This window comes from Tachysurus fulvidraco, chromosome 14 (assembly GCF_022655615.1).
Source record: "Tachysurus fulvidraco isolate hzauxx_2018 chromosome 14, HZAU_PFXX_2.0, whole genome shotgun sequence".
In the NCBI taxonomy this organism is placed as follows: domain Eukaryota; kingdom Metazoa; phylum Chordata; class Actinopteri; order Siluriformes; family Bagridae; genus Tachysurus; species Tachysurus fulvidraco.
In genome coordinates this window covers 11,424,770-11,451,964 of record NC_062531.1, presented here as the reverse complement: position 1 = coordinate 11,451,964, position 27,195 = coordinate 11,424,770, and the positions used below count along the sequence as shown (strand labels likewise).

Here is a 27,195-nt window from a genome sequence, read left to right as displayed (position 1 = left end):
AATTATTATTTTTATTAATTGAAATAAAATAATGTATTTAAATTTGGGTTGTAGGTTAAAATAAAAACATTTGTTTGGTTCATAAACATAAGGCAACTATGGCAGACTAATAAGAAATAAAAGACTAAAAGACTTCTTGCACCTATTGTTGAGACTACACTTTATATACTTCTGTCCATGGGTCATATGATTTTTTTTTCTCCCAGTACATGACAGTAGGCACAGCGGGAACAGAATACAGCACATAGTAAAGGAGGGTTAGGTAGTCAGGTAAGGGTGCACACACACACACACACACACACACACACACACACACACACACACACACACACACACACACACACACACACACACACACACACTGGTAATGGTGCTTGGTCCCCTTCCAACCAGTGACATTAGAAAATGAAGCAATAAATTGATTGGTTGTTTATTAATGTAAAAAAATCACTAAATGTGCTTTTTATTTTATCCATAAAACAATGCCAATCAAAATGTTAAAAGGAGAACAAACACCTTGAATCAAAATAACTTGAATTTTGCTACTCAATGTAAATGACTAAGCATTTTCCCAGTGACTAAAGGCTTCCCAAAAGCACCTTCTTTCATTCCAATGTGCTCTGCTATCTCTACAGCAAAGCTCTGGCATGATGAGAATCAGACACAGACCTGGAAATGTTATTCTTTACATAAAACAAGTCTAACATCCCAATTCGTATGACATGGAGGTTGACAATTTATAAAGCTACACTTACTAAATACAAAGATTTCATTGAGCTTTTGCCGAACACAGACTTCTGCGTTCAAGGTTCATGAGACTTGATTGTAATTTTGGATGAGCCTTGATTATTTATGTCATACATCCCACACCTCAAAATGTTGCTGCTCACGAAGACATAACCATTTGCTGCAGTTCAACAAAATTATCGCTGTGTAGAGAACTCAAATGTTGTTGACAAAGTCACTTCAGATAAGATGACATACAGGACACACACGTTTAAATGTGTCTAAAATATTAAGTACACTTGTCAAGGTATGCCATACAGAGTGAGGTCATGCAAAGACATGGGTAGATGTGCAGACAGGTGTGTTGTGTGTATGACTGGGACTGGATGAAAGATGCTGGATGGAGTCCAACAGACAAATGGATAGGATCTCTGATGGATAGACTCTCTGCTGTTCATCTAATCATGTCACTTTTTGTCATGGTGGTCACTTCTGTCTGGCTGTAGATGGCTGTGGCTGTCAGGGCGTCTTTGCAGCTCTCTGCAATGTTAAAAAAAAGTGAACAGTGAACAAGCTGAAATCTAATCTCATTAATAACAATAATAAAACATTAATAATAAATATTAATAACAGTGGCTATAACCGTTATATTGAGCCAAGCAACTCAGATGTTGATAAGATTCAATTACTGTATTTCTTGCACAGCTGCAATGTAGCAGAATTACTGAAGCAGAGTCATAAAAACAGATTACTAATGAACTTTCAGAGAGCAAAAGAATGTGTTACGATTTTCATAGACGCTGCCATTGTCCAAAAAAGAGTCGACACATCACTAACTGGAACAGACAGCATAAGAATTAGCTAGTTTACTGATTCAACACACATTTTAAGGGTCCGTTGTCACTTATCAAACATAGAAATAACACACAAGTGCACAAGTATTAGTTTTTAATAGAATATCACAGAAAGTTTTTGGTTGTTGAGATGTGCAATGGCCTCACACTGACCACCCACATGTATAGATTCAAGAGATAACACAGAGATACACCACAGTTCTGTGATTTAAACCAGACTCCCTTGGATCTCACACACACCCAGCCTTAAGGCTCACCGACACTGCTTATGAAAACCTATTAGCAGCAATTAGTGTATTAGAGGAATGTCACTGGGGACCAAAAGAACATTTGTAACTCACATCTGCTTAGTGGTGATGCTTCTGCTGAATTTCAGTACTGACTGCCAGCTGTGCCACATCATTATACTTCCAGCAGAAAGCAGGCAACCTGAAACTGACAGCGCTGCTCACGACCAGACGCTAATCAGGCAGGTTATATTTATAGATGAAAACCAGATGTGCGTTATACAGTCACCTCTGGAATTATTGGCACCCTTGGTACATATGGATAAAGATAGTATATACATATATATACATATATATGTATATATATGTGTATATGTATATATACATATATATACATATATATGTATATATATGTATATATATATATGTGTATATGTATATATATGTGTATATATATATATATATATGTGTGTGTGTGTATATATATATGATTTATTTAATTAGCTTAATCTCAATCTAAAACTAACCTTTAATTAAAGGATATTTCTTCTATTTTAAAAATCATCAACGGACAACAAAAAGGCAGAAAAAGTTCAAAAGATCACAAAGCAAAAGAGTCATTAGTCATTAACTTCTATAAATGTCACAGTAGAAAATCACTGCAACCCAAACACCCTTGAGACCCTGTGTGAGTGAAACGCAATAGTGAAAACGGATAGATGACTGTCCAGGTACTGTAAGCCATCATATTGAGCAGCCTAGCCTCTGTTATGTCAACTGACCAACTGAATTTTAAAGGAACAAATATCTCCAGGCCATTCATTGGGATTGCAGCTCACAACATGATCCTTCTGGTGGCACAAAGGAGACAGACAAAGGAAGACTTCCAGCAGACACCAGTGAACTCATACTGGTACCGAGTTAAGTCCAGGAGCAAAAGTGCACTCACCTACACCTGTCAGTGGACGTGCAATTGGAAAGCCAGTCTGCTATCAGGTGTAACACATTAGTGAGGCAAGGAACATATAAATTTGTCCCTTGCCTCATCAAAATCCTGTATCAGCCTTTAAGATATAAAACCAATGTCAACAAAACTTAAGTTGCAATTTAAGTTCATTATAATTTCTATTCTCTTTCATTATAATTGAATAAAGAAACTACCTGTTAACCTGCAGCTTGATCGAATGCAGTTGCACTATTTTGACAATATATCTTTTTTTATTTCTCCTGGAGAAGAAACAAGTTTTAAAAAAGGGGGAGATGTGTGATGAATACTGATTAGTTATTTCGCGACAATGTCATTTTATGCATAATGTCTGTATACGGATGTGATTCAGTAAAAACAGGTGCTTGCATACAGCCTGAGTGTATTTGTTATGACACATTGCACAGTACTGTACATTTGTTAATGAACAGGGTTGCCAGGTGTCTTCTGTATCCTCTTCTTGCTGCAACCCTTTTTTTCCCCAAAGGGTACCTCTCAAATACATATGTGTAATAAAACAAAACAATAGGAGTATTTTAGGTTTATAAATCGGTTGGTTTCAAAAACCAGTAAAAATTATACCGTTACTTATTGTTAGTATTACAAACATTGGCTTTGAGAAAGCATTGCATTGTACTGCATTTATGTGATCACTCGACTAGATTTAGTCTTGAATAGCTGTGGCAGCCCTGGTAATGACATGTATAATGATAAAACAGCGTACGAAGAATTGGTCATGGAGCAAGTGCCTTTAATCACTGTTCATTTTCTGCCGAGGCTACAGCTGCCACAGCTGCTATTTTTACTCTGAATGCATCTTTCTCAGCACTGGCTAGGGAAATTACACAGCTTTTCTAGTAGAGAAATCATCCATCACAACACGTCTGTACAGGTTACTTGCCCTCTACATGCGTTTACCATGAATGCTGAGAAAATGTAATTTATTTTAATTAAAATTTGACTTAATGGATTTTACCTGGTTAAATAAAAGTTAAATAAATAAAACTCAAATAAACAGACACAACATGTATAACATTATCCATTGACTACTTATGGTTTATGTGTAATCTGGATTTCTGTTACAGAGTCTCAATTTCTTTGTGTAAATAATTCAGCATTTTATACACTGGTTATTTGGCTCACTTGAAAAGATGAACCGAGTAAGAAAATGCTATGTTTAATGTCAACAATAGTTAAAAACAAACTTGAATATTGGCTAATTAAACATATGCTTTTACGATCAAAGTTACTAAACATGCATAAGTAGATTAAGCCTGTTTTTTAGATTTTTGTACACATTTCAAACATAACATTGTCTTATTCTATCGTTAGAGTAATTTCCTTATTTGGAGTTTCTAAAAAAAAAAAAGGGCAATAGAAAAAGACAATTTTAAGCTTAAGCATAATGCTTATTTCTAAAAATAAATAAATAAATAAATAAATAAATAAATAAATAAATAAAAGATAGATAGATAGATAGATAGATAGATAGATAGATAGATAGATAGATAGATAGATAGATAGATAGATAGATAGATAGATAGATAGATAGATAGATAGATAGATAGATAAAAATAAGCTTAAATGCTATTTTTTTGTATTCATCAGCACTTTTTCTTTATTCCTTTTTTTCAGAGCAAAAGCATCATTTCCAGAGACAACCTATCTTTAAACAACCTTAACCTCTACACAACATTGTGTAATAAAGAATGTCAAGTAAATTGGAGGCTTTTTGCATACAATGTCTTCATCCTGCACATTCACTGTTATACAAGTTTTATTATATTACTGTTAATTAGCTTTAGTGTGTAATTAGCTTTAGTTAGCGTTCATCATATCATCTTTGTTTTTTATAAACGTTTTAGGAGACTAAGCAATCACAAGGAAACTGGTCAAATTTTATTCAATTCATTTATTATAGTAGAAATACAGTATATTACCTACAGTATATTACCTAAGTCTAATACACAAAAGACGAAATAATTCTCAGTGTTTATGAGAAAATATTGTTCAATTTATAACAAAACATATGTATATAAATTTAATTGCTAAGATTTTTATAATTGACAAATACCCTTCTGAGGCAGCAGTTTGATGGTTTGAACAGAATGTGGCTGTAGGTTCCTAAAAACTTCTCATTTAGAACGCTTGCTTATCTTATCCCACCAAAATAATATTATTTCTATAAGACTTTATATTTTATTTTTAATTCTTATTGATGGCTACTATTTAAGGCTGATTGGTGGATTTGCTTTGGTTTCTGTACCTGTACAGATAGTGGGGTCAGTGCTGCAGGTAAAGTCTCCGGATGTCAGGAGGAAGGAGGTACCCTCTTTCTTGCACTTGTCTCGTTTGTGTGAGCGGCGGAGGGACCACCTCTCAGTGGGCGAGAGCGGCTCATCCTCTGATCGAGCTACATTAGCATCACCATTCTGCTTTGAGTCTAACAATAAACAAAAGCAAACAAACACACAATTGTCCAGACACAATTGTCCACACAGATATATTTTTTTTTGGTTGCCAAATGCACAATACAAGTGTTTTACCTGAACGGTTCCGTGTGGAGTTTTCCTCAGGTGCAAGAGGGCAAGTGTCACTTTGGACACTATTCCTATGTGAGTTGCTCTCCGATTTTCCAAATGAGGCAGAATCCAGCACCGTGTCTGGGTTTCTGTGGTGGCGTTTCTTTTTTTTGGGCAGCTTCTGCTTTGCCATGGCCAGGGAGTAGTACATTCCAAAATTGTTCACAATAACAGGGACTGGCATGGCAATCGTTAGAACACCTGCTAATGCACATAATGCGCCAACCATCATACCCAGCCAGGTCTGAGGAAACATGTCCCCATAACCCAGTGTGGTCATAGTGACCACAGCCCACCAGAAGCTGATCGGGATGTTCTTGAAATGAGTGTGACTGTTCATGTACGGATCATTAGGGTCTCCACCAATGCGCTCTGCGTAGTATATCATTGTTGCAAAGATAAGGACACCAAGAGCAAGAAAGATGATAAGGAGGCAGAACTCATTTACACTGGCACGCAGCGTGTGGCCAAGCACCCTCAGCCCTACAAAGTGACGGGTCAGCTTGAAAATCCGCAGGATCCTCACAAAACGCACCACTCGCAAGAATCCTAGCACATCTGTGGCAGCTTTGGAGGAGAGTCCGCTCAGACTAATCTCCAAGTAGAAGGGCAGAATGGCCACAAAGTCGATGATATTCAGCATATTCTTGATGAAGAGCAGCTTGTCAGGACAGCACATGATGCGCACTAGAAACTCAAACGTAAACCACACCACACAGGTGCCCTCCACCATCGTGAGTGCAGGATTCGTCACCACCTCCAGACTATAAACCACTTTCGTAGCGTTTCCATCTAAAATCACTTTGGTACGGTTCTGAATTTCATTGAAGGCTTCATGGGTCTCAAGGCAGAAGTTGGTGATAGACACCAAGATGAAAAAGAGAGAGACAAAGGCAATAATCTGCAAGATATAAAATCTACATGTTAGCACAAATGTTCTCTTCTCTAAAAAGGTAAACATGTTGATTACAGGAATACGTAATTGCTGAAATAAGAATCATTAGAAGTGACAAGAAGAAGGAGTAGAAGAAACTTGTAACTGAATGGGAGGGAGTACATATACATTTACAATAAATTCAGCATGGTAAACAAAGTTGGTTTGTTGAATAAATGTAATAAATATATATTTATTACATTTGTTGGTTTGTTGAACAAATGTAATAAATACATATTTATTAATAAATATTCTAACACGATTACTTTTTATTGTACATTATGATGTGGCATTATGGTATGGTAATATATTCGGTGTTTCATGCAATATGAGATTACAATAACATTCAATTATGTATCATATAGTGTTTAACTCCAAAGCTAGAAATGTCTACCACCAGAATGTCGCAAGATCAAATAATAATAAAAATCGGTGGCAAATGAATGACATAATAAGCCATGTCAACTAATCTATATTGTAAGAATATGAAAATATATTGTATGAATAAACAAATACCAATTATACAAAACTGAAGATATGCTTTGTGAAAATAGATCTCCATTAGTTGGAACAATTGTGGTTTCCTCAAGTACCACAAAGAGACATAAAAGATAAAAATCATGAACTATTTAGGCCTGAGAAGACCAAGAAATGATTAGATAATTAATTATCTTAAAGATTATATCAAAATTTATATATAAAAGCCTTAATTTGTCATACTTTATAAATAATATACTGACTGTTTTTACCAAAATCAATTCTCTGGTGTGGTTGTTACATGGTTTGTTGCATTGTCCACTACAAATAAAAAAAACAACCTAGGGCTGAAAATGAATTCCCTAAATTTGTATTACATTTGCTTGGAGATCATAACACAATTCTGTAGCTCTGCCCCGGTCCTTTGCTTCACCTCACACCTTAGTGACATGACGTGACGTGACATACGGCTAAGTATGGTGACCCATACTCAGAATTTGTTCTCTGCATATGACCCATCCGAAGTGCACACACACAGCAGTGAACACACACACCGTTAACACACACCCGGAGCTGTGGCGCCCGGGGAGCAGTTGGGGGGTTCTCGGTGCCTTGCTCAAGGGCACCTCAGTCGTGGCCGGCCAGAGACTCGAACCCACAAGCTTTGGCTTACGAATCAGACTCTCTAACCATTAGGCCATGACTGCCCCAACAACTTATAGTGCAATTAATCAGCTTTCTTCCCTGAAAATAATATGAAACATTTGGGTCACCTCTGGTTCGATTAAAACCATGATTGCTGTTATCTTTTGCTAAAAGCAACAGAGCATCATGGTTTTACACAGCGTAAATACTGCATATGTAAAAGAACCAATACACAGGTTTTTGAGAAGCCTAGCACACTCCCATGTTACATTACATCACGATCAAAAAACAGCATAATGATCATATTTGAAAGTAATTCTTGCTTTGACTAAATAATTCCACTAAGCAACATGTTTACAAATGTAGATGAATTTACCTTTTGGAATTGAATAATTGCACAGATTGATTTCGATAGCTGTTTTTGCCTAACCTGTGTGGCAGCCTAACTTAAAGTAATGTGCTAGTTTGTACTGTCTACCTACACAGTTATCTAAGTCAGCCACTCATTGATACAACAACTATATGAATATTCATGAATCCCAAGGGGGATAGCTAGGGAATGGCACAAGATCGGTTGTAAACACATGTGGACTGAGCTAGAAATGTCCAAATAAAGACCAGAATGCAATGTTTACTGAGATTCCTTTAGGGTTAATATGCCGCCAACAAGACAGGCCTGGGTTTAAGTAGCATCTGTAAATATTTTAATATGGATGAAAAAGTAAAGGAGTTTATAATGTAAAATGGATAACTGACACTTGCTGTATCCAAGGAACAGGGAACCTTTACTGACGAATCTATATTACTAAATAGCTTAACAGACAATAGACAGCTGTTAGCCAATTAGGTGAATGCTACAGGAAGGCAGGGATGAATGGGATGAATGAACAAAGAAAAGAAAAAGAGAATCTGTCTGTTTAATGAGGATGAGAAGCCAACAAGCCCAAGCACAGGGGCTCAGTGTGATTGAGCTTGTTTGTGTTTCCATGCGTCCTCAGAGTGGATGAATCTCTTAAGTCTCTGCTCTCCGTAGCTTTTTAAATATGTGTAATATACAATTAAAGATTTTAACTCTAAGACATTAAATCTCTGATTGTTTTATCTTTTTACCCTTTTATCGCTAATCAAATTTAGCTAGACAATGAGCTAGCACTTCAGATCATGAGAGCAAAAGAAACGATAGATATATTGAAGATATATTGAACCTGCTCCTTAAATGATTTTTTTCTCAGTCTATATGTTAAACAACGGATATACAGAAAGGTTAATAATAAGTCTACAAAATGCAATGACTGAAAATATAATACAATCGTGTAACAGACTTTGCAAATAAGAACATAATCCCCATAATCCGTAGCAGCAGGTGTTCTTGTCATTTCTAAAAACCAAGTTCTAACTTCTAATGGGAACAAAAATGGAATCGCCTTCTTCTCATATTTTTGGAGAGTACTACTGATTGTGTATTACTGATTGTATCCAATCTAGGAACATCAATAGCACTACTATTGTAACATCCACAGCAGGGTGTGTGTGTGTGTGTGTGTGTGTGTGTGTGTGTGTGTGTGTGTGTGTGTGTGTGTGTGTGTGTGTGTGTGTGTGTGTGTGTGTGTGTGTGTGTTAGCCTGATTGCATTACTGATTGCAGTACTGATTGTGTATTTCTGATTGTAGTACTGATTGTAGTACTGATTGTGTATTTCTGATTGTAGTACTGATTGTAGTACTGATTGTGTATTACTGATTGTATTACTGATTGTGTATTACTGCTTGTAGTACTGATTGTGTATTACTGCTTGTAGTACTGATTGTAGTACTGATTGTGTATTACTGATTGTAGAACTGATTGTGTATTACTGATTGCAGTACTGATTGCAGTACTGATTGTGTATTACTGATTGTATTACTGATTGTGTATTTCTGATTGTATTACTGATTGTGTATTTCTGATTGTAGTACTGATTGTGTATTTCTGATTGTAGTACTGATTGTGTAGTACTGATTGTAGTACTGATTGTAGTACTGATTGTGTATTACTGATTGTAGAACTGATTGTGTATTACTGATTGCAGTACTGATTGCAGTACTGATTGTGTATTACTGATTGTATTACTGATTGTGTATTTCTGATTGTAGTACTGATTGTGTAGTACTGATTGTAGTACTGATTGTGTAGTACTGATTGTAGTACTGATTGTAGTACTGATTGTGTATTACTGATTGTAGTACTGATTGTGTATTACTGATTGTAGTACTGATTGTGTATTACTGATTGTAGAACTCTGTATTGACCTTAACAGGTAAATTGCAATCAATCCATTATATGTAGTTTGTAGAAGACTATAAATATATATGAAAATGATACACACTACACTGGTATACACTAAATATTAAATACATTTAGATAATCTTATGTGTCTGATATGCATTTCTACAGATACTTGGTTCCCACAAATATATGAAGACATGTCCAAACGAACACACACACACACACACACACACACACACACACACACACACACACACACACACACACACACACACACACACAAACTGACATGTACTGGTGTATCCAATCTAGGAACATCAATAGCACTACTACTGTAACATCCACAGCAGGGGCTCTGTGTGTGTGTGTGTGTGTGTGTGTGTGTGTGTGTGTGTGTGTGTGTGTGTGTGTGTGTGTGTGTGTGTGTGTGTGTGTGTGTGTGTGTGTGTGTGTGTGTGTGTGTATTAGCCTGATTGCATTACTGATTGTAGTACTGATTGTGTATTTCTGATTGTATTACTGATTGTGTATTACTGATTGTAGTACTGATTGTGTATTACTGCTTGTAGTGCTGATTGTGTAGTACTGATTGTGTATTACTGATTGTAGTGCTGATTGTGTATTACTGATTGTAGTACTGACTGTAGTACTGATTGTGTATTACTGATTGTAGTACTGATTGTAGTACTGATTGTGTATTTCTGATTGTATTACTGATTGTGTATTTCTGATTGTAGTACTGATTGTGTATTTCTGATTGTAGTACTGATTGTGTATTACTGATTGTAGTACTGATTGTGTATTACTGATTGTAGAACTCTGTATTGACCTTAACAGGTAAATTGCAATCAATCCATTATATGTAGTTTGTAGAAGACTATAAATATATATGAAAATGATACACACTACACTGGTATACACTAAATATTAAATACATTTAGATAATCTTATGTGTCTGATATGCATTTCTACAGATACTTGGTTCCCACAAATATATGAAGACATGTCCAAACGAACACACACACACACACACACACACACACACACACACACACACACACACACACACACACACACACACACACAAACTGACATGTACTGGTGTATCCAATCTAGGAACATCAATAGCACTACTATTGTAACATCCACAGCAGGGGCTGTGTGTGTGTGTGTGTGTGTGTGTGTGTGTGTGTGTGTGTGTGTGTGTGTGTGTGTGTGTGTGTGTGTGTGTGTGTGTGTGTGTGTTAGCCTGATAAAGGCTACACACTGTCTCCCATGGCAGCTGTTCATTATGCCTCACTCAGCCTTTGGAATATTACCAAGCAGGTTTAGCACCTGTTGCTCATTCTGGGATTCCTGCTCTGTTAATAAAATTGGCCCAATCTGAGTTAGACATCTGGGAAAAACAATATCCAATATCACTCAAATGCATTAGCCCTCTTAACCCTGCTGTCTTTCCAGCAGAATAAAATTCCACTCATTTACAGCATTACTGCTTCTTAGTTCCTTGAGCAACCTGTACACTATTTGAAAACACAATCATTACACAACTGTACAATTGTACATAGTACAAAATATGAAACCTCAAATTATAATAGGAAAAAAGGTCAGGTTGTCTTACGTCTTGTGCATTGCTTGCTATATCGTTTTGTTTTTTAATTAGTTTTTATCAAAAGTTACAAAAAATAAAATAAAATACTACAAAAGACTAAACAGAGAATAATATGGAATAAAAACACTGCCAATAATAATCGTACGTAATTCAAAGAATTTGTGTGTAAATTTTAATTTTGCGGAGTTGGATCCCAAAATCTACGGCCATGACAGTTTACAAATACGAGATTTTGTGTGTTTGTTCAAATACAACTCCAAAATGTACGACTATGACAGTTTACACACACAACGCTTGTTTTCACAACACCTCTTTTTCACACACGAAAACGGTCTGCGAAACAACTGTCAAAAATACGTCGTCACGTGCACAGGCATTACTATCCGATGGAAGATGAATCAATTCCACGAAGTGCGCATGCGCCCCGCCCTCTTTTAAACCACTGGCGCCGAAATGGCGGATCAGCAGCCAAGCGCTCACTCATCGTCTCAGGTAAGTTGGTTTTTCCTTCAAATTCGGACATGTTTAAGGGTTAGTTATCACTAATAACAGAGAAGAGTAATATTACAAATATAGGTTAACTATAGTAAGTAAGATTAGCTCTCAGAGTAAGGTTACACGCTACAGACTGCAGTGATGACCTCCTAAACAGCTGTATTCTTTAAGCACCTTTACTCTGAGAGCTAATCTTACTTACTATAGTTAACCTATATCTGTAATATTACTCTTCTCTGTTATTAGTGATAACTAACCCTTTAACATGTCCGAATTTGGAAGGAAAAACCAACTTACCTGAGACGATGAGCAGTGTTGTAATGTGACGGAGTAAAAATACTTTGTTACTGTACTTAAGTAGAATCTTCCCTCGGATAGTAATGCCTGTAGTAATGCATCTTCCCTCGGATAGTAATGCCTGTGAACGTGACGACGTATTTTTGACAGTTGTTTCACAGACCGTTTTCGTGTGTGAAAAAGAGGTGTTGTGAAAACAAGCGTTGTGTGTTATAGTCTGTTATAGTCGTACATTTTGGAGTTGTATTTGAACAAACACACAAAATCTTGTATCTGTAAACTGTCGTGGCCGTAGATTTTGGGATCCAACTCCGAAAAATTAAAATTTACACACAAATTCTTTGAATTACGTACGATTATTATTGACAGTGTTTTTATTCCATAGAATAAAACCCTTTTACAAATCACTGGAATAATGTCCATTGTACAAACATTGAAATATTCTATTTTAACTGTTAATCTTTCAGTACCTGAGCACTGATTAGCTCTCAAACAAACAGCTGTTTTAATCATCATCCAATTATCTTTAACAATACAAGACACCGTAAATTTGGGGGGTCAGGTGGCAGACGTTTTAACTGATTGTACTCAACCGTATAAACCAAGAAGTCCTAGATTTTATTTCACATAAAACAGACCCAAAACATTCTCTATTTACCCTGACAAACATTGAGGACACTGAGGCAATGCATCTTTTTGTTTCTGTGAGGAAATCGCTGGAATGAAACATTTATGTTGATTGGCTCATGTGCAATTTATTTATGATAAAAAAAAGAAAGTTGCTCTTTTGCCATGGTATTGAGCGATCACTTGTTCTAACATAGTCCAGAGCTCATATGCAAAAACATGTAAAGATCTGATACAGTCATATAAATATTTATTTTCTGATGTTTCCCATCTTACCCTTCAACCCCATCCCACACACACAGTTTAAATACCTCTGCTTCAGAATGTCAAGTGACTGATACCAGTCCACTTACAGATAAATATAACGTCTAGCAGAAACAGAGTTAAATGTTTCTAAAGAGGTACTAGATGACAAGATTATAAAAGAAATGTGAACTTCTTCTATTAATATTTAACTCCAATAAGGGAAACAAATACTACAGCTTTACTAATAACAAAGGACTTTGATCAATGTTCAGGGTTTGAACTATTACAGTATATCTACATGCCCAGAGGTACTGTATGTGGACGCCTGACCATGATATCTACTGTATATGTGCTTATTGAACACTGTATTCCAAAATTATGAAAATGATGTTCTTTCACACTTCTGGCAGACCCTGCACTAGATTTTGGAGTGCGGCTCTGGGGAAATTTGCTCATTCTGCCACACGAGCATTAGTGAGATCAGGCACTGATGTATGGTTAAGAGGTCTGGGGTGCAGTCCACTATCCAATTGAGTTTTCAGTGGGGTTGAGGTCAGGGCTCTGTGCAGGCCACCTGATTACTTCAAAACCAACCTTGGAAAGCATTGTCATGCTGGAACAGATTTGGGATAATTGCAGGCCATAATTTTTTTTCCAACTGAAAAAGACTGTGGTTAGAAAACCACGAAAGTGTAAGAGTCATAATCAGGACTAAATGTTACTATAATATACATACTATTTCACACTCAAATGGAATTTCATTTAATTTTTAAAGCGAATTCTCTTTAGAAAGTCCAAAAGATAAATTTCAGTGCTTACATCAGTCTGTTAGACAGCTCTGTTGAACTTAATACTGCTCCCTCGCTCAATTGTTGACATTAAGACTTCGTGATAATAAATAGCTTGGTGTCACTTCTTCATTTGTTAATATAGCAGACAAACACAATATGGGAAAAAATAAATAACAAACATAATCTGCTGAATTAAACCTTTGGCCAGATCCACATTGTTTAAAAGGAAGATAACACTCGAAGAAATTGTATGTGGAATCTGTAACGTTCTTTTTTTTCTGCAGTGAATGATGTAATGTTCTCCTCTCGCTTTTGTGAGTTAATTTGCCATTTAGACCACCAAATTGTGCTTAATTACAGAAAATGTATCTATTACAGCCCGGTGAGTTAGGTGAGAGCTATTAGTCCAGATTTCATCTCAGCTGTGATGTCAGTGCTCTTTGCTTGAAATAACATTTAGGTGTATTTTTATATTTTAAAGGACTCAATCTCAATTCTCTGGTAATGACAATTCTAAATATATCATTATTGTACTACAATATTTAGTATGTTGCCAAAATATTATGTAATGTACAAAATAATTTAAATGGTCCAAATACACTAGCATATATTTTGATCTCATGAAAAAAAAACAACTGCCAAATGAAATATCAGACGGTTTACCATAAGGAAGCAGGATACAACCTCAGCTTTACCTTAAATGCCAAATGGTTTATTTCAGTGCTAAACAGTCAGGGCCGGGCCTCCCACAAGCTTTTTCCACAGCACTCTGGGATTTATAGTGACAAGCTCCTGGTATACCAAGAAGACACCATCAATGTGCTCATAAAAGGCCCTTCTGAGAACTAATCATAACATACTGTACACAAAGGACTTCTCAGGCGAGTGTGTGTGTGTGTGTGTGTGTGTGTGTGTGTGTGTGTGTGTGTGTGTGTGTGTGTGTGTGTGTGTGTGTGTGTGTGTGTGTGTGTGTGTTTGTTGGGAGAATAAGTGACACAGGGGATTGCTACTTGTTAGGTAATTGTCATCAATCCATCAATCTGCATCTGTGCCACAATACTGTTTCACATGAAACGTTACAACAACATTTATCTTACATTTAAAAGGTTGTGCTTTTAAAAACAGCCACATCTACTGAAGACTGGAGACATTCCTTGCTCATTCTGTCAAATTTCCAGACTACTGAATTCAAACATTTGAAATGCCTACCTTATTAGTATTATTACATATTACTACTAATATACATCATTAGTATACATTACATTTACATGCAGCTACATTATTTACCTTTTCGTTTTGAGATATTAAGATTTTGTCCTATAAAATCATCATGTTTTACATGTTTACAGCTCTGTGGACAGTGGGACATCATGATTAATGCTCCAGTGGACATGTAATTTCCACATGTTGCAGTTCACATTTTGACCACTAGTTGCATGGAATTGAATGATGGAACAAGTCAATGGAACACTGAAATATATTTGTCTAAATACCAGCATTAGCATCTGCTTATAACCATGCATTTTTAATGGAAATGACATTACTGAAGATATGACACTGAAGAAAACAGAAAATTATTTTCTATTTGTTAGTCTTCGATGACATATGGAAATATTTTTTTCCATTTTATAGTTCTGGTCATATGTTTACCTCCTCTTTGCAGTTGTTTTTTTTTTTTTTTTTTTTGCACTGCCGTTTAGAAGCTACATGAAATAGTAACGTTTCCCAGGAGACAAAATAATTCACATTAAATGATTCTGTTCAAAACTTGAACCCCCCTCCTGGCTCTTAATGTGTCATGTTGCCTTCTTGGGAATCAGTGAATGTTTGCATCTTTTGTAATATCTGTCCCTTAACTGACCTTCTCAGGAGTGACAAGATCTCAAAATCATATAGCTGCTTTTGGAAAGGGGTCTAATATTTAAAACCCCAGGTCCACCAAGCTGCCACTGCTGGGCCCCTGAGCAAGGTCCTTAACCCTCAGTTGCTGAGTTGTAAGTCACTCTGGATAAGGGTGTCTGCTAAATGGCGTAAATGTAAATGTAATATACAGAAGATGCTGGAAAAACAAATTAGGTGCAGTATTTTTTAAGAGAGAAAGGGGTGGGCAGTTTAGCTGCACAGGACAAACATGGGACTCATAAATGACAATCGCAACACATAAAAACAATCATTGATCAGCATCCAGGTAACAACACACAGTATTACAAATCAAGCACACATAAACTTTTAAACTTTAAAGTTCAGTTATGTTGTCTTGTTGACTATATGTAAAAAATTGCTGCTATAAAAAGCATTTCTGTATGATCCCTCTTATTTTCTTTTATTATTAACAGTTCGCAGATTCTACAAGGTGTATGTAAACTTATCAACACAAATGCATACTGATACAGTATACAGTGTTGTGATGTTAATGCATATATGGAATACAGGTACATATTCACCTATAATCCTATTCATAATCCAGAATAGACAGATCGGGTGTACTAAATGGGTGCTGAAAGTTCATTTGAGTGAAGTCTGGTTTGCAGGATTCTTAGAACTGGGAGCTACTGCCTCTGTAAGACATCAGCCTGGTTTAGATGGAATCTTGCTCATTGATTTTTCTGAAAATAGTCTGTGAAGACGATCTAATCTACACATCAAAAGCTGCACCACAGGGTAAATTACAACAGCTATCAATTTGAACAGAGAGCATTGTAGCAATTAATTGTATTGTTCATATGGGTTCACAACGACTACACAGGCCCTATACATTGTTAGATTTTCCTTGAATTTGGCTGCACGGTCGTTGGGTGGATCGCCAACGTACTAGACTTGCTTCTACTACGTAAAAGAAAAGTAAACTGGAACAAGTTCAGGGGGAAGATGTTTATTGAAGATGTTCATGTAGCATAGCAGTCTTCTGGAACTTAACCGTATTTAACTGGTACTGTCTATGTGGCCAGACTTTATACTTGGTAACAAATGGCCTTCAAACAATAGAAAGATACAGTTACAATGGACAGGACAAAAGGGCCATCCTGTGTATTGATCAGTTGATTGCTTTACAGACAGGCCATTATGTTAACCATAGGTGGGGCACAGGCACAATGTAATCAGCCATTTGGTTCCCCCTTTACAGTTATATGTAAATTACAGGTGGGGCAAAGGAACATCAGATGTTTATTACATATGAATGTAAGGCATTGATTATGCATGAAAGAAGTAGACACAAAATCCTTCAACATAACTGACAGAAACCTACATAAACATTTGGAAAGCTGCCATAAACACAGATTCACACCTAAGTCATGTGACACTGATTTTTGTTGACATTAAAATTTTAAATTCTCATACTTATATTAAATGCCATAACCTGCCAACTGCCTGTCATTTAGAATTGTTATTGGGTTCTATTGTAAGCTTTCAAAAGTCTCGTGGATAAAAAGGAGTATGGTTTTGTCATGACACTGTCATGGATCTACCATTTATCAATATAAACAAACATTATAACTTTAAATAAGGACCAGAGAAGATGTATAATGCATAATGTTTTTGCCATGTGTTAGCTTGCAAGAGAAAAGAAAACTCAATAGTTATGACAATTGAGTATTGAAATAAGCCTTTATAAATAATTATATAGGTTCTTGTCAGGTAGACGTATGAACACTACCGTTAAGCACAATTTCACACAGAAATCTTCACCTGAGTATAACGTTGCCAAAAGCAGAACTTAGAAAATAACTCTTGGAGAAATTAGTCCTTAGAAATACTTATGAAGTTTATGTGAGTTGCCTGGAATCAACTATATAGTTGTGTTACTAAGAAAGCATTGACACTCAAGCATAACTACTCAGCCATTCCTCAATGCATAAACAAAACCAAAGCAACTGCAAAGTTAATATGAAGTATGCGCTAATGTTTACTTTAAAGACTGTTTAAAGAGGCTGTTAGTGACCCATATCGTCTTATGGTATTAAAGACATTGTTATCTGGTCCTCTTAAGGTTATTCATATGTTAGAACACTAACCTCACATCGTCCTTGGTACCAAAAGCACTCTCAGCACACAATATAGATGAGGAGAGTAAATTTCCGGCAGATATATACTGTACGTTGTGGTCATAAGGATGGTTTTTACGATCAAGTCTTATACTCTTCAGTACACTGATGTTGTAGCTCAGAAAAAATGACTACATTGAACCTGCTCAAAGATGCAGCAAAAGCATCTGGCATTAGTGAATACTATAGTCCTTTATAAGAACATAAGACAGCAAAGCTAGTAAGATTCAAATCCTTGTCATAAAAGATACCTGAAATGTTAATTTGGGTTTTGTATTTAGATCACACCAAAGAGGGTTTTTGATGCCTGCAGATGAAATGCAGAAGCCTATTCATTCCTTCATTGAACGAACTGAATGAATGAATCAAGCGCATAACTGACAGGAGCAGACACCTGCGAGCAGAGAGCAGACAAAGCGAGAACGCTCCTCATGCCTTAGCCAATTACCCAGCTAGTGATTAATTATGTCTGAGCCAAAGCAGGAACACTCTAATGATGAGGTAGTGCTATAACACACACATGCGTGCACACACAAAGTAATTCTCTCAAACTGTAGTACAAGTTAAAAGAGTGGATCCAGATCACTTAAATGAGTCACAAAATGGTTAAAAAAAACATAAAGCTCATGTCTGAGCAATGACATTTACCACAGCTCTGCATCACAGCAAAGTGCATGTCAAAGGAGGAAAAATATTCTCATTTCTATAATGGATGTAGATCGTACAGCATTAACAGTACAAGTGATGTGTGGGTGTTCTGCTGTCTAGTATCACACTGAGCTCTGAATGTGAAGATTCAGAATGGCAGTTTATAGACATTGCTTTAAGTAAAGCCTGAACTGAAATTCATCATTGCAAATCAGTTCATTGCTGGACTTGGATTGATCTGTATGTGGAAAGCTCATACCCTATAGAAACCTTTCCCTTTCTACTCTCTCTTTAGATGCTACACTTCTTAGCGATTATCCTCCTCAATCCTGCCCCTAACAGCATTAGCCATCCTGAGAAGCAGCTCTTCAGGAAACATTAGCCCTCCAGCTGATAATGCTCTGGGCAATGACGGGAGACGGCCACAGACCACAGGAGGCAAACCAGCCTAGACCCTGTTAGTGTCCAAGGTCCATTGGCTCCATAACATTAGAGACATTAGAATGCATTATACAATGTTGTGTATATCATAAGAGCTTTTTAGCCAAAGCAGCATGAGTGTATCTCCTATGGACTTTCCTGAATGCTTGTTTTCAAGATGAAAATAGAGAGAAATGTAGTTGGCCATATTTGGAGTTGCCTTAGACATGCATAGTGAGGATTTAATACCAAAACCGTACACGTGTATTTTGTCTATTAACTTGTAACTTTCACAGTAATCAGACAGGTGAACACATCATATAGAGTCTACTGTAAACAGAAGCCTGTCTCAATTAGCCACAATTTAGAAGTCCATGCAATTGAAGTCCATGAAACCTGATGTCATACAGAAATATCTTTTGGAGAATGTAAAGAGTGAAATCTGGTGAAAGGCATTTAAGGGCAACATGAAATAAATAGATATGGCAATATATTTTAATTCATTCATTATTTGAAGTATCTAGAGGCTGCGATTTTTGAAATTCTGGTGTGCATAGAGGAGAACAGAGGAGACAGCATCTTAATCTGAGACTATACTTATCCGAGGTCTGAATTTTATATGACACATTGATAATTAGATTTAAATTAGGTCTAATGTGAGCTATAACTATAGCAGATGACTGCAGTGTCAGCTTGTCCATTTGTCTGTAAAAATGTGACCGGTTTATTCACTGCCTTTTTCTTTATTTCTGTTCACACTTTCTGCTGCTGTCGGTAGTAAATATTAGGCTTTCTGTGAGTTCATCAGGCAAAAAATAGGATGTGCTATTTTCTAGGCTGGCAGCCAATAAATGTGAGTGGAACCAATATTATTAAATTGTGAAAATTAGAGTGATCATGTGTGTAACATTACTATTATTATCCTGATTAGGATCTTTTCCACATCCTGATCAAGACAATCATATTACTATTAGATGTTTATTTCTATCTTTGCCTCTCATTTTTATATTATTATATCATAATATATTGCACTGTGTTTTATTATCGAAGTTGTATATGGTGATTTTCCTACACATAAATCCTGTCATACTGTGCATAAATGCAGGCTGTGTGATTGGTTAATTGGTTTAAAAATTAGTAAAATTATAAAAGAATGGAGAATGGAGAAAGAAAAGGCAACAGGGAAATGAAATTATTCTGTAATGCAAATGAATGCCTTGTTTAAAATTAATTCGAAAGAAATGAATCTTTTATCAAATGAAAGGAAAAAAATCCTTTATCAAATAAATTAAATAATTTATTCCCTAGTCAAAATACAAAAAAAAAGAATTGTAAGAATTTTGAAGACTTTTGAAGTGAATGTGCATTTACAGTTACAGAGATCATCAAAGAGAATCCAACAAAGAAAAACAGATTCATACCACACACTAAAACATGGCATTTGATCCAAAATGAATCTTCAAGATTAATGCTACATTAAACGCTATAGTCTACAGTAGATATTTTGTGTGTTGTGCACTTTGATCAGATGTAACAGAGTATATAAAGTGTATATAAGCCCAGCTGGGTCACAAGAATATGCGCAAGCTATAATTTGGCATCAGGCAGACTTTACATTAATGATGTAGCTATCCAATAGGGTCTATATCGGATACCTTAAAACATAAAAAAGCATGTTTAATGTTTAAATGCATTCATGCAGCTGCCAAGTCTGATATTGATGTTTTGTTTTTTTTTCTTCAAGTTTGAGTTTCTAGTAAGTCTAATAAGTGAATATTACAGCTTTTCCATGTAAACAACTCTAAACATAATGCAATAGCAATATTTAAACTGATTTTGCACTTGGCTAGAATAACATTTTATAGATTTCCTACAGGTTAAGATATACAGATTAACCCTTGAAGCACCACCATAGTGCACTGGGAGAAATATGGTGTATATAGTATAGGTGTGTCTGTACAGGCTCCGAGAGATAATGATAATACTTTTATGACATTACCGTAAAGGGGCCATACTGTGCCCACTCAGCTTATCTTGGTCTGACTCATACGTTGGGGTGGGAAATATAATATTTGATCATTTGTACATTTAAAGTGACAGCAATATGGTAACATTGTAGTAAATGCTCTATAATTGTCTGTCTGTCTGTCTGTCTGTCTGTCTATGAGGTGTGGTAGAGCAGAATTCCAAAAGTTATTTAAATATAATTAAATATAATGTGTGTTAGTAAATATAATGTGTATTAGACATGGCACACAATACTTTTCACAAATATAACTTTTGACTTAAAATATGAAAACTAGTCAGGTGAAGATGAAAAGGAGGTGTCTTTAAGAGAAATGTACAAATCAATGTCCGGTTACTAGCCAGCTACACCATGATTTATAAAGTGAGTGAACTTCTTCAGGATCTATTTGTGCTAGCAGAGCGAAACCAAACGTTTGGCCATATTGTGTCAACATTATATCATCATATTTCACAGCCCTGCCTCATGAGTGTCCTTTGAGCAATTGCATGCCCCCAGTGACTCTCTTCTTACTCCTTACTTCTTAATTTACCATGGGAGAGTTCCATACTCCGAAGGCCTTGCAGTGGCTTCTCCAGGGGCATTTATACTCACGTAGGTCTTGTTGATCACAAACAAAAATCAGTTAAGATGAATATCATTCTCTAGTAAATGTCATATTTTATCCAGCATTTACATTGTAAATCCAGCTGTATATCTTTATTATTATGACTAAAAATAATCATCAAGCATGTTTTATCAGCTTCTGAATCAATGTGTGCCCTGCATGCTGCAATGCTGTGTTCTCTGGCTGTCTGTGGTGACTTCTGTATTAATGTTGAAATCTAATATTTAACACATCTTGGTATGGGCATTTTAAACAGTATTAGTTATTTTCATTTAGTTTCTGTTATCCTGTGGAAATCTACTGACGGTTGCATAGTGTGGACACTGATACTTCTTTACATAAACGCGTCCTTAAAGAAAATGGCCCCTTTAATTAACCATTTGTTTATTTTTTTCTGTTTATAATTAGATTCTAATTATGTGATGCATTTGCCAACAAAATTAAACAAAATAATAATTAAAATAAATTAACAAATAAATAAACAAACAATCATAATCTTCTGATTTGAATATAAAATCGTGCTGTGGCTTTATATTTCAGCATCTCCAAAAGTTACACTAAAATATTAGAACCCTATTAGACCATTATTTCTATCCAGTATGAATCACTTTATAGCAGTTTTATTGGTCTAAGGTTGCTTACAATACAAATGTTTGGAAGGATATTTTTACAGTACACGAACACCACCTAACAGTTTACATGTTTCTGTCTTCTGTTTTTTGGTCTTGTCTTTCAGACCCAGGTGCAGATAATGGAAACTGTTTGTTCTATAGGGTACCACCAAAAAAAGACCTCAAACTCTTTCTATCCACACACCTAGGTCCAATCTAAATATAAATAGAGACAATCAAGCGCTCTAATAGTAGCATGTCATTGCAGTGTTATTTCAACACTGGCACAACCATGTATGTAGTACACATCTAAACCAGTTTCTTTAACTTTCTTCTGGTAATTATGGCACAAAAATGTTAAGGAATACACAACTAAATGTAATCTATGAACATGGGCAAACACTGTATACATAATATTAATTTCTACAGCTAACCCCAAAATTAACCATCACTAACACATACAGTGTCGATTTGTGTATTTTCTAATACTTAATATGTTTTCCTGGATAAATGAGACACTAAAAAATTCAAATCTGATGTGTGTCCCCAGCTCTATGGCTTTGCTGATGGTTAAATACAGTGTTTATTTGTTCCTTTTTCTGTATATTTGCCATATACTACATTAATGACATTACTCTCCTTCAGTTAAACTAGGTACACTTTTTAGTGACACTATAAGTGCAAAGGCTATTACACAATATGTGTTGTTATGATTATTCATCTGTCTATCTCAGCAGTTATCCCAGGCAGGGTCACAATGTCTCTGGAGATATTGATTATATTGTAGTGAACTGATTGAACAGATAACATGAAACCACAGTAAACTGCATATCAAGATAAATCTACATTTATTTCAGTATTATTTCTTTTTTTATCGCAGTATAAAATTAAAGGACTTTGATGGAAGGTCTAGAAAATGAGTATACATTTTTTACACCCGTTGTTAGCTTTGTTACATTCTACATACTACAGCACATCTAGAAATATATAAAATGTGTGATATGGAGCTCTGATGAATGTTTGGTTTATTGTTTGCTATTTCTAATGCATACCTGGCAACCCTGCTTCCTAAACTGGAATGAATCACAATATTTAACACCAATATGTTAAACAAAAAATATATAGTCAAATCTTATGAATATAAAATAGATGTGGAGAGTTCAGTTCAAGTTGAACCAAGTGTAACAGTGCATTCAGTTCTGTTTACTACACAGCACCTGTTGCTAGTGGCTCTTTACGCGCGTGACGCGTGATGTTCTGTGAACTATACGAATGCTTTCAATTCTTATCTCATCTTAAATCATTTCATCTTTCAGTTGTTTCATGAATCATTGATGACAGTTTGTCAGACTGTAAATGCTGTCTTTCGTTATGAAGTAAATGCCTGAACACCGGCCCTGTGTTGATTAAGGACTGGGTTGTTTGTGGTATGGTGGGTACTCTTACCCTGGCAGCGCGAGACGAGTACGGGTCCTCAAAGAGAGCCCAGATTTTGGGCTGCCAAACTTCAAAGCATCCTCTGGAGCGATCGGGACAGTCTTCGATACCGAAGCGCCGCGGTACGTCTCGATCGTCGTCGACATCCTCAGGATCGGGCGGTTCAAAGATATCCAGCGCCTCTTCAGCGTCGCGGTGCTGCCGGTAAGTCATCCAGCAGCAAGGCTCAACATCTGTCTCATCTATGCCCCAGAATGCGAGTTCCTCTTCAAACAGCGGGCCGCACACGTCCACCGGGCAGTGAAGCTTACCGGTTCGGTAATAGTTCAGCACGTAGGCAAAGATGCCCGGGTGCCTGTCGAAGAAGAATTCGTTGGCGACGTGCGTTTGTCCCGCTTCCACATTGGAGTCCAGCTGCGCTTCCGACTCAGCCAGCCAAGAGAGGCGCGTGCCCGGGATACTCCTAAGCGTGCTCTTGTATGTCTCATGGCGCGTGCCGCCAACGTTCAGGATGATCTTGTCCGAGTCTTCGGCTCTGGCCATTTCTTCCTTCAGACATAATTTGGACGGAGGTTTGTTGCCCGACTTGCGCCCGCGGTAAGACGAAACACACACCGAGCTGATCATAGATTTGGACGTAGAGGCGAGCCGCCGGTCACTCCTTTAATCTGATTTAGAGCATCACAAGACAAGTAGAACCAGTAGAAGGACCTGCAGGTCGCTAAGGCCTCGAGGACATGGCAACCCACCTGTTATCCAAGAACATCGTCTGCAACACAAGCAGAAAGAAGCGCGAGATCAGGATGGAAACTTCGGGTTGTTTTCACATAACGTCTTAATGATCTAATAATTTAATAAGCGTGACATAATGCCAGTAAACATGGATAGGGTTATTAACCCTGATAAGCAAAAGTCTCACTCAAACAAATGCATCTAATGACCATATAGGGACATTTTACGACCTTCGGCTCAAATACAGCATTAATGTTTAAAGCGTTTAATTAAAGCTTAGACGTCGTTGCGCATGAAACTTTAACATAAATAGTGCAATGTTTAAAACCGCGCATATATGCAGTTTTCCGTCTTTAATTGTCTGAGCAACTTGAACAAAAAACAAAAAAAAAACAAAAAACAAAAAAAAAAAATCATAACAGACGCTCACCTGCATATGCATTGTCTCTAAATACCCAAAGGATTTGTCCAAGTTCTAATGAATACACTGACTGTGATTTCCAAGATATAGATATAGATATCACGCTACAACTTGCGTGATAAAAGTCCTCCAGGGTTGTATTTTGAGTCTGTGTTGAAGGTTAAGGATTGTTGGGTTTGAGATCTGTTGCATCTCCTCAAGTATCCTCCCTCAGCACAGCCCCACATCCCCAACCCAGAGGGACGGACTGAGCAGCAGCTTAACTCTTTCCCTCCTGTGAGGAAAGGGAGAATTAACATTATCCACTGAAATGTAAAATAAGAAGAAGAATGGAGCAGATTTTAGTGTTTTAAAACATCTCCTCTTTTCCATCTCTGCTATTTCATTAGAATGTTCTTTTTCATCTGACCATTAAAAAAGTCCCTGTCTTGGGCCATGGCGCCATGCGAACAATCCTGCATATGAAATCAGATTTAATTAAACCAAGAAAAAATGCGATGTAAATGAACATGAAAAACAGAGGAAAACAGATACATAGGAGATGGATCTGAGGAGTTTGGGGGAAAAGGTATAAGAACAAATGGATTTAAACGTGGAGAAATTTAATGTAGAGGTGTTTTTTTTTTTGTAGAGTTTTTATACAATCCTGGACACCTTACAAAAAAGTTGATATGCCGATGGGGATTCTTACAAAGATGCAATTATAGAAAGAGGGAGAGAATAGCAATATTTGGCGCCCCTTAAATAAGAATCATGCAATAAATCTAGTATTTCTACTGAAATAGTGAATTATGGTTCACTGATTTGTCTCTAAAGGTGTCTAAATTGACCTACAGTGCCATCTAGTGCACACAGTAAACATTTAGGATTAGTTCCGTTTTCATTTTAGTTGGTTTGTTTGAGGGAATCAACCTACATATGATATGTATATGGGACATTATCTGCTGTCTTTGAATTTTAATTCGACATCGTTATTCTCTAAATGTAATTCATTTAATGTAAATAATTAAATCTAATTATTCAGTAAACCAGGAGTACAGTGGATGCTGGAACACTGGCGGTAGCTCAGGAGCAATGCCAGTCCATCACAGGGCACCATACACACAGCAAAGGACACTGGGAGAAAACCATTGATCCTGAAGTATACTCTGGCTCCACAATTTCCCTTTGAAGGCACTATGTCCTGGGGAACTTTCAAGTTCTTTCTGGTGGTGCTCATTCTTTTCTTTCTTAGCCAGCTGATTGTTCTTCAACCAATTAATAACCATTGCATAAAGCTGTTCTGAAATTTAAAAACATAGGTTTCCAGTTTTGACCTAAGATCAATTTTCTTTCTTGGCATCTTACTATACTATTCTCTCAATTGCTTTTTCTTTTTTTTTTGCTCGAACGGCTCTTATTATTGAGGACTGTGATGTTGTTCTCTTTGCCTATGTTCTTGTCCATCAGTAACAAAGGACACTTCAGTCAGGTTCAGAATACAGTTTTGGGGAATTATCTGTAAATACAAATTTGCTGAAGTTGTTAACTATGGTCATGGCTTCCTCACCTTTACAAAACTAGATCAATACACCTGGCTGGTTTAGTAGAATAGGTGCAAAAATCTAGATCTAGAGGTGTTTGGTGGAGATGGTTGTGGTGTGCTTGCTGTTAACTACCCTAGCAGTCTCAATGGCCAGCATAGGCAAAGCTAATCACCAACAGTCCTGCACTTTTCAAGTTTTTTAAGTGTTCCATAGGCCATGGCATTACCTGTGCTGATGTTCTTGTTTCTGCTGAGGTAGACATCCTGACATCTTGGGGTTTTGTTGTGAGGCTACCCAGCAAAACAGTATCATGAATATGTTTATCATGGCATTTTTTTAAAGCACTGATGCAAGTATAAAAATCAAGCCAATCTCTTTGCTCTCTAGCAGGCTATTACTGTTATGCTTTCTCTTCCTCCACAAAATGGTTGACCATGTGGTGGCCAAAGCCTTCTCCACCCAGATAAGGATCAGGATGCTTTTCTCCAATCTTCAGCCTTTAATGAACCCATAAGCAACAGCAGCTGCAGCAGGCTCATTAATGATTTAAAACAGTAATCACTCCATCCACTGTGTTTTGTTATGACATTTTTGTATCCTAGTGATTTGCTTTCATTTTACATTGTGCTACCAAGTCGTGAAAAATATGCAAAAATGTCACTGATTCATTGTACAACATAATGTTGTTTATATGAATAAGAAAAACATTCACTTAAAATCAACTCTCTTATAACAAATGATTATCAAATAGTAAACAGTAATATAATATAAACAAAGACCAAAAATGACAGATTCAGATTTGGAACCGAATAAACATTTAATGATAAATAAGACAGGGAATGTTATTTAATAAAACACGTGAACACATAAGAACTAGTAGATAAATATGCAGGTCTACTCAATCACAGTGATATTTGTTTTTTTTTTAAATATATTAATTTTTTTTTTGTGTGTGTGTGTG

At 36.4% G+C, this 27,195-nt stretch overlaps 1 protein-coding gene across 1 annotated transcript; it reads right to left on the bottom strand.

The window, feature by feature from the left end:
- Positions 1-279: 279 nt before the first annotated feature.
- On the bottom strand, positions 280-24,906 carry kcnc4 (potassium voltage-gated channel, Shaw-related subfamily, member 4). Its single transcript, XM_027167344.2, has 5 exons — positions 24,718-24,906; positions 23,565-24,324; positions 5,339-6,275; positions 5,059-5,235; positions 280-1,266 (listed from the first exon to the last, which is right to left on the bottom strand). The coding sequence occupies exons 2-5, from the start codon at positions 24,180-24,182 to the stop codon at positions 1,181-1,183; spliced, it is 1,818 nt and encodes a 605-aa protein (XP_027023145.1). The 5' UTR covers positions 24,183-24,324; positions 24,718-24,906; the 3' UTR covers positions 280-1,180.
- Between the last annotated feature and the right edge of the window lie 2,289 nt (positions 24,907-27,195).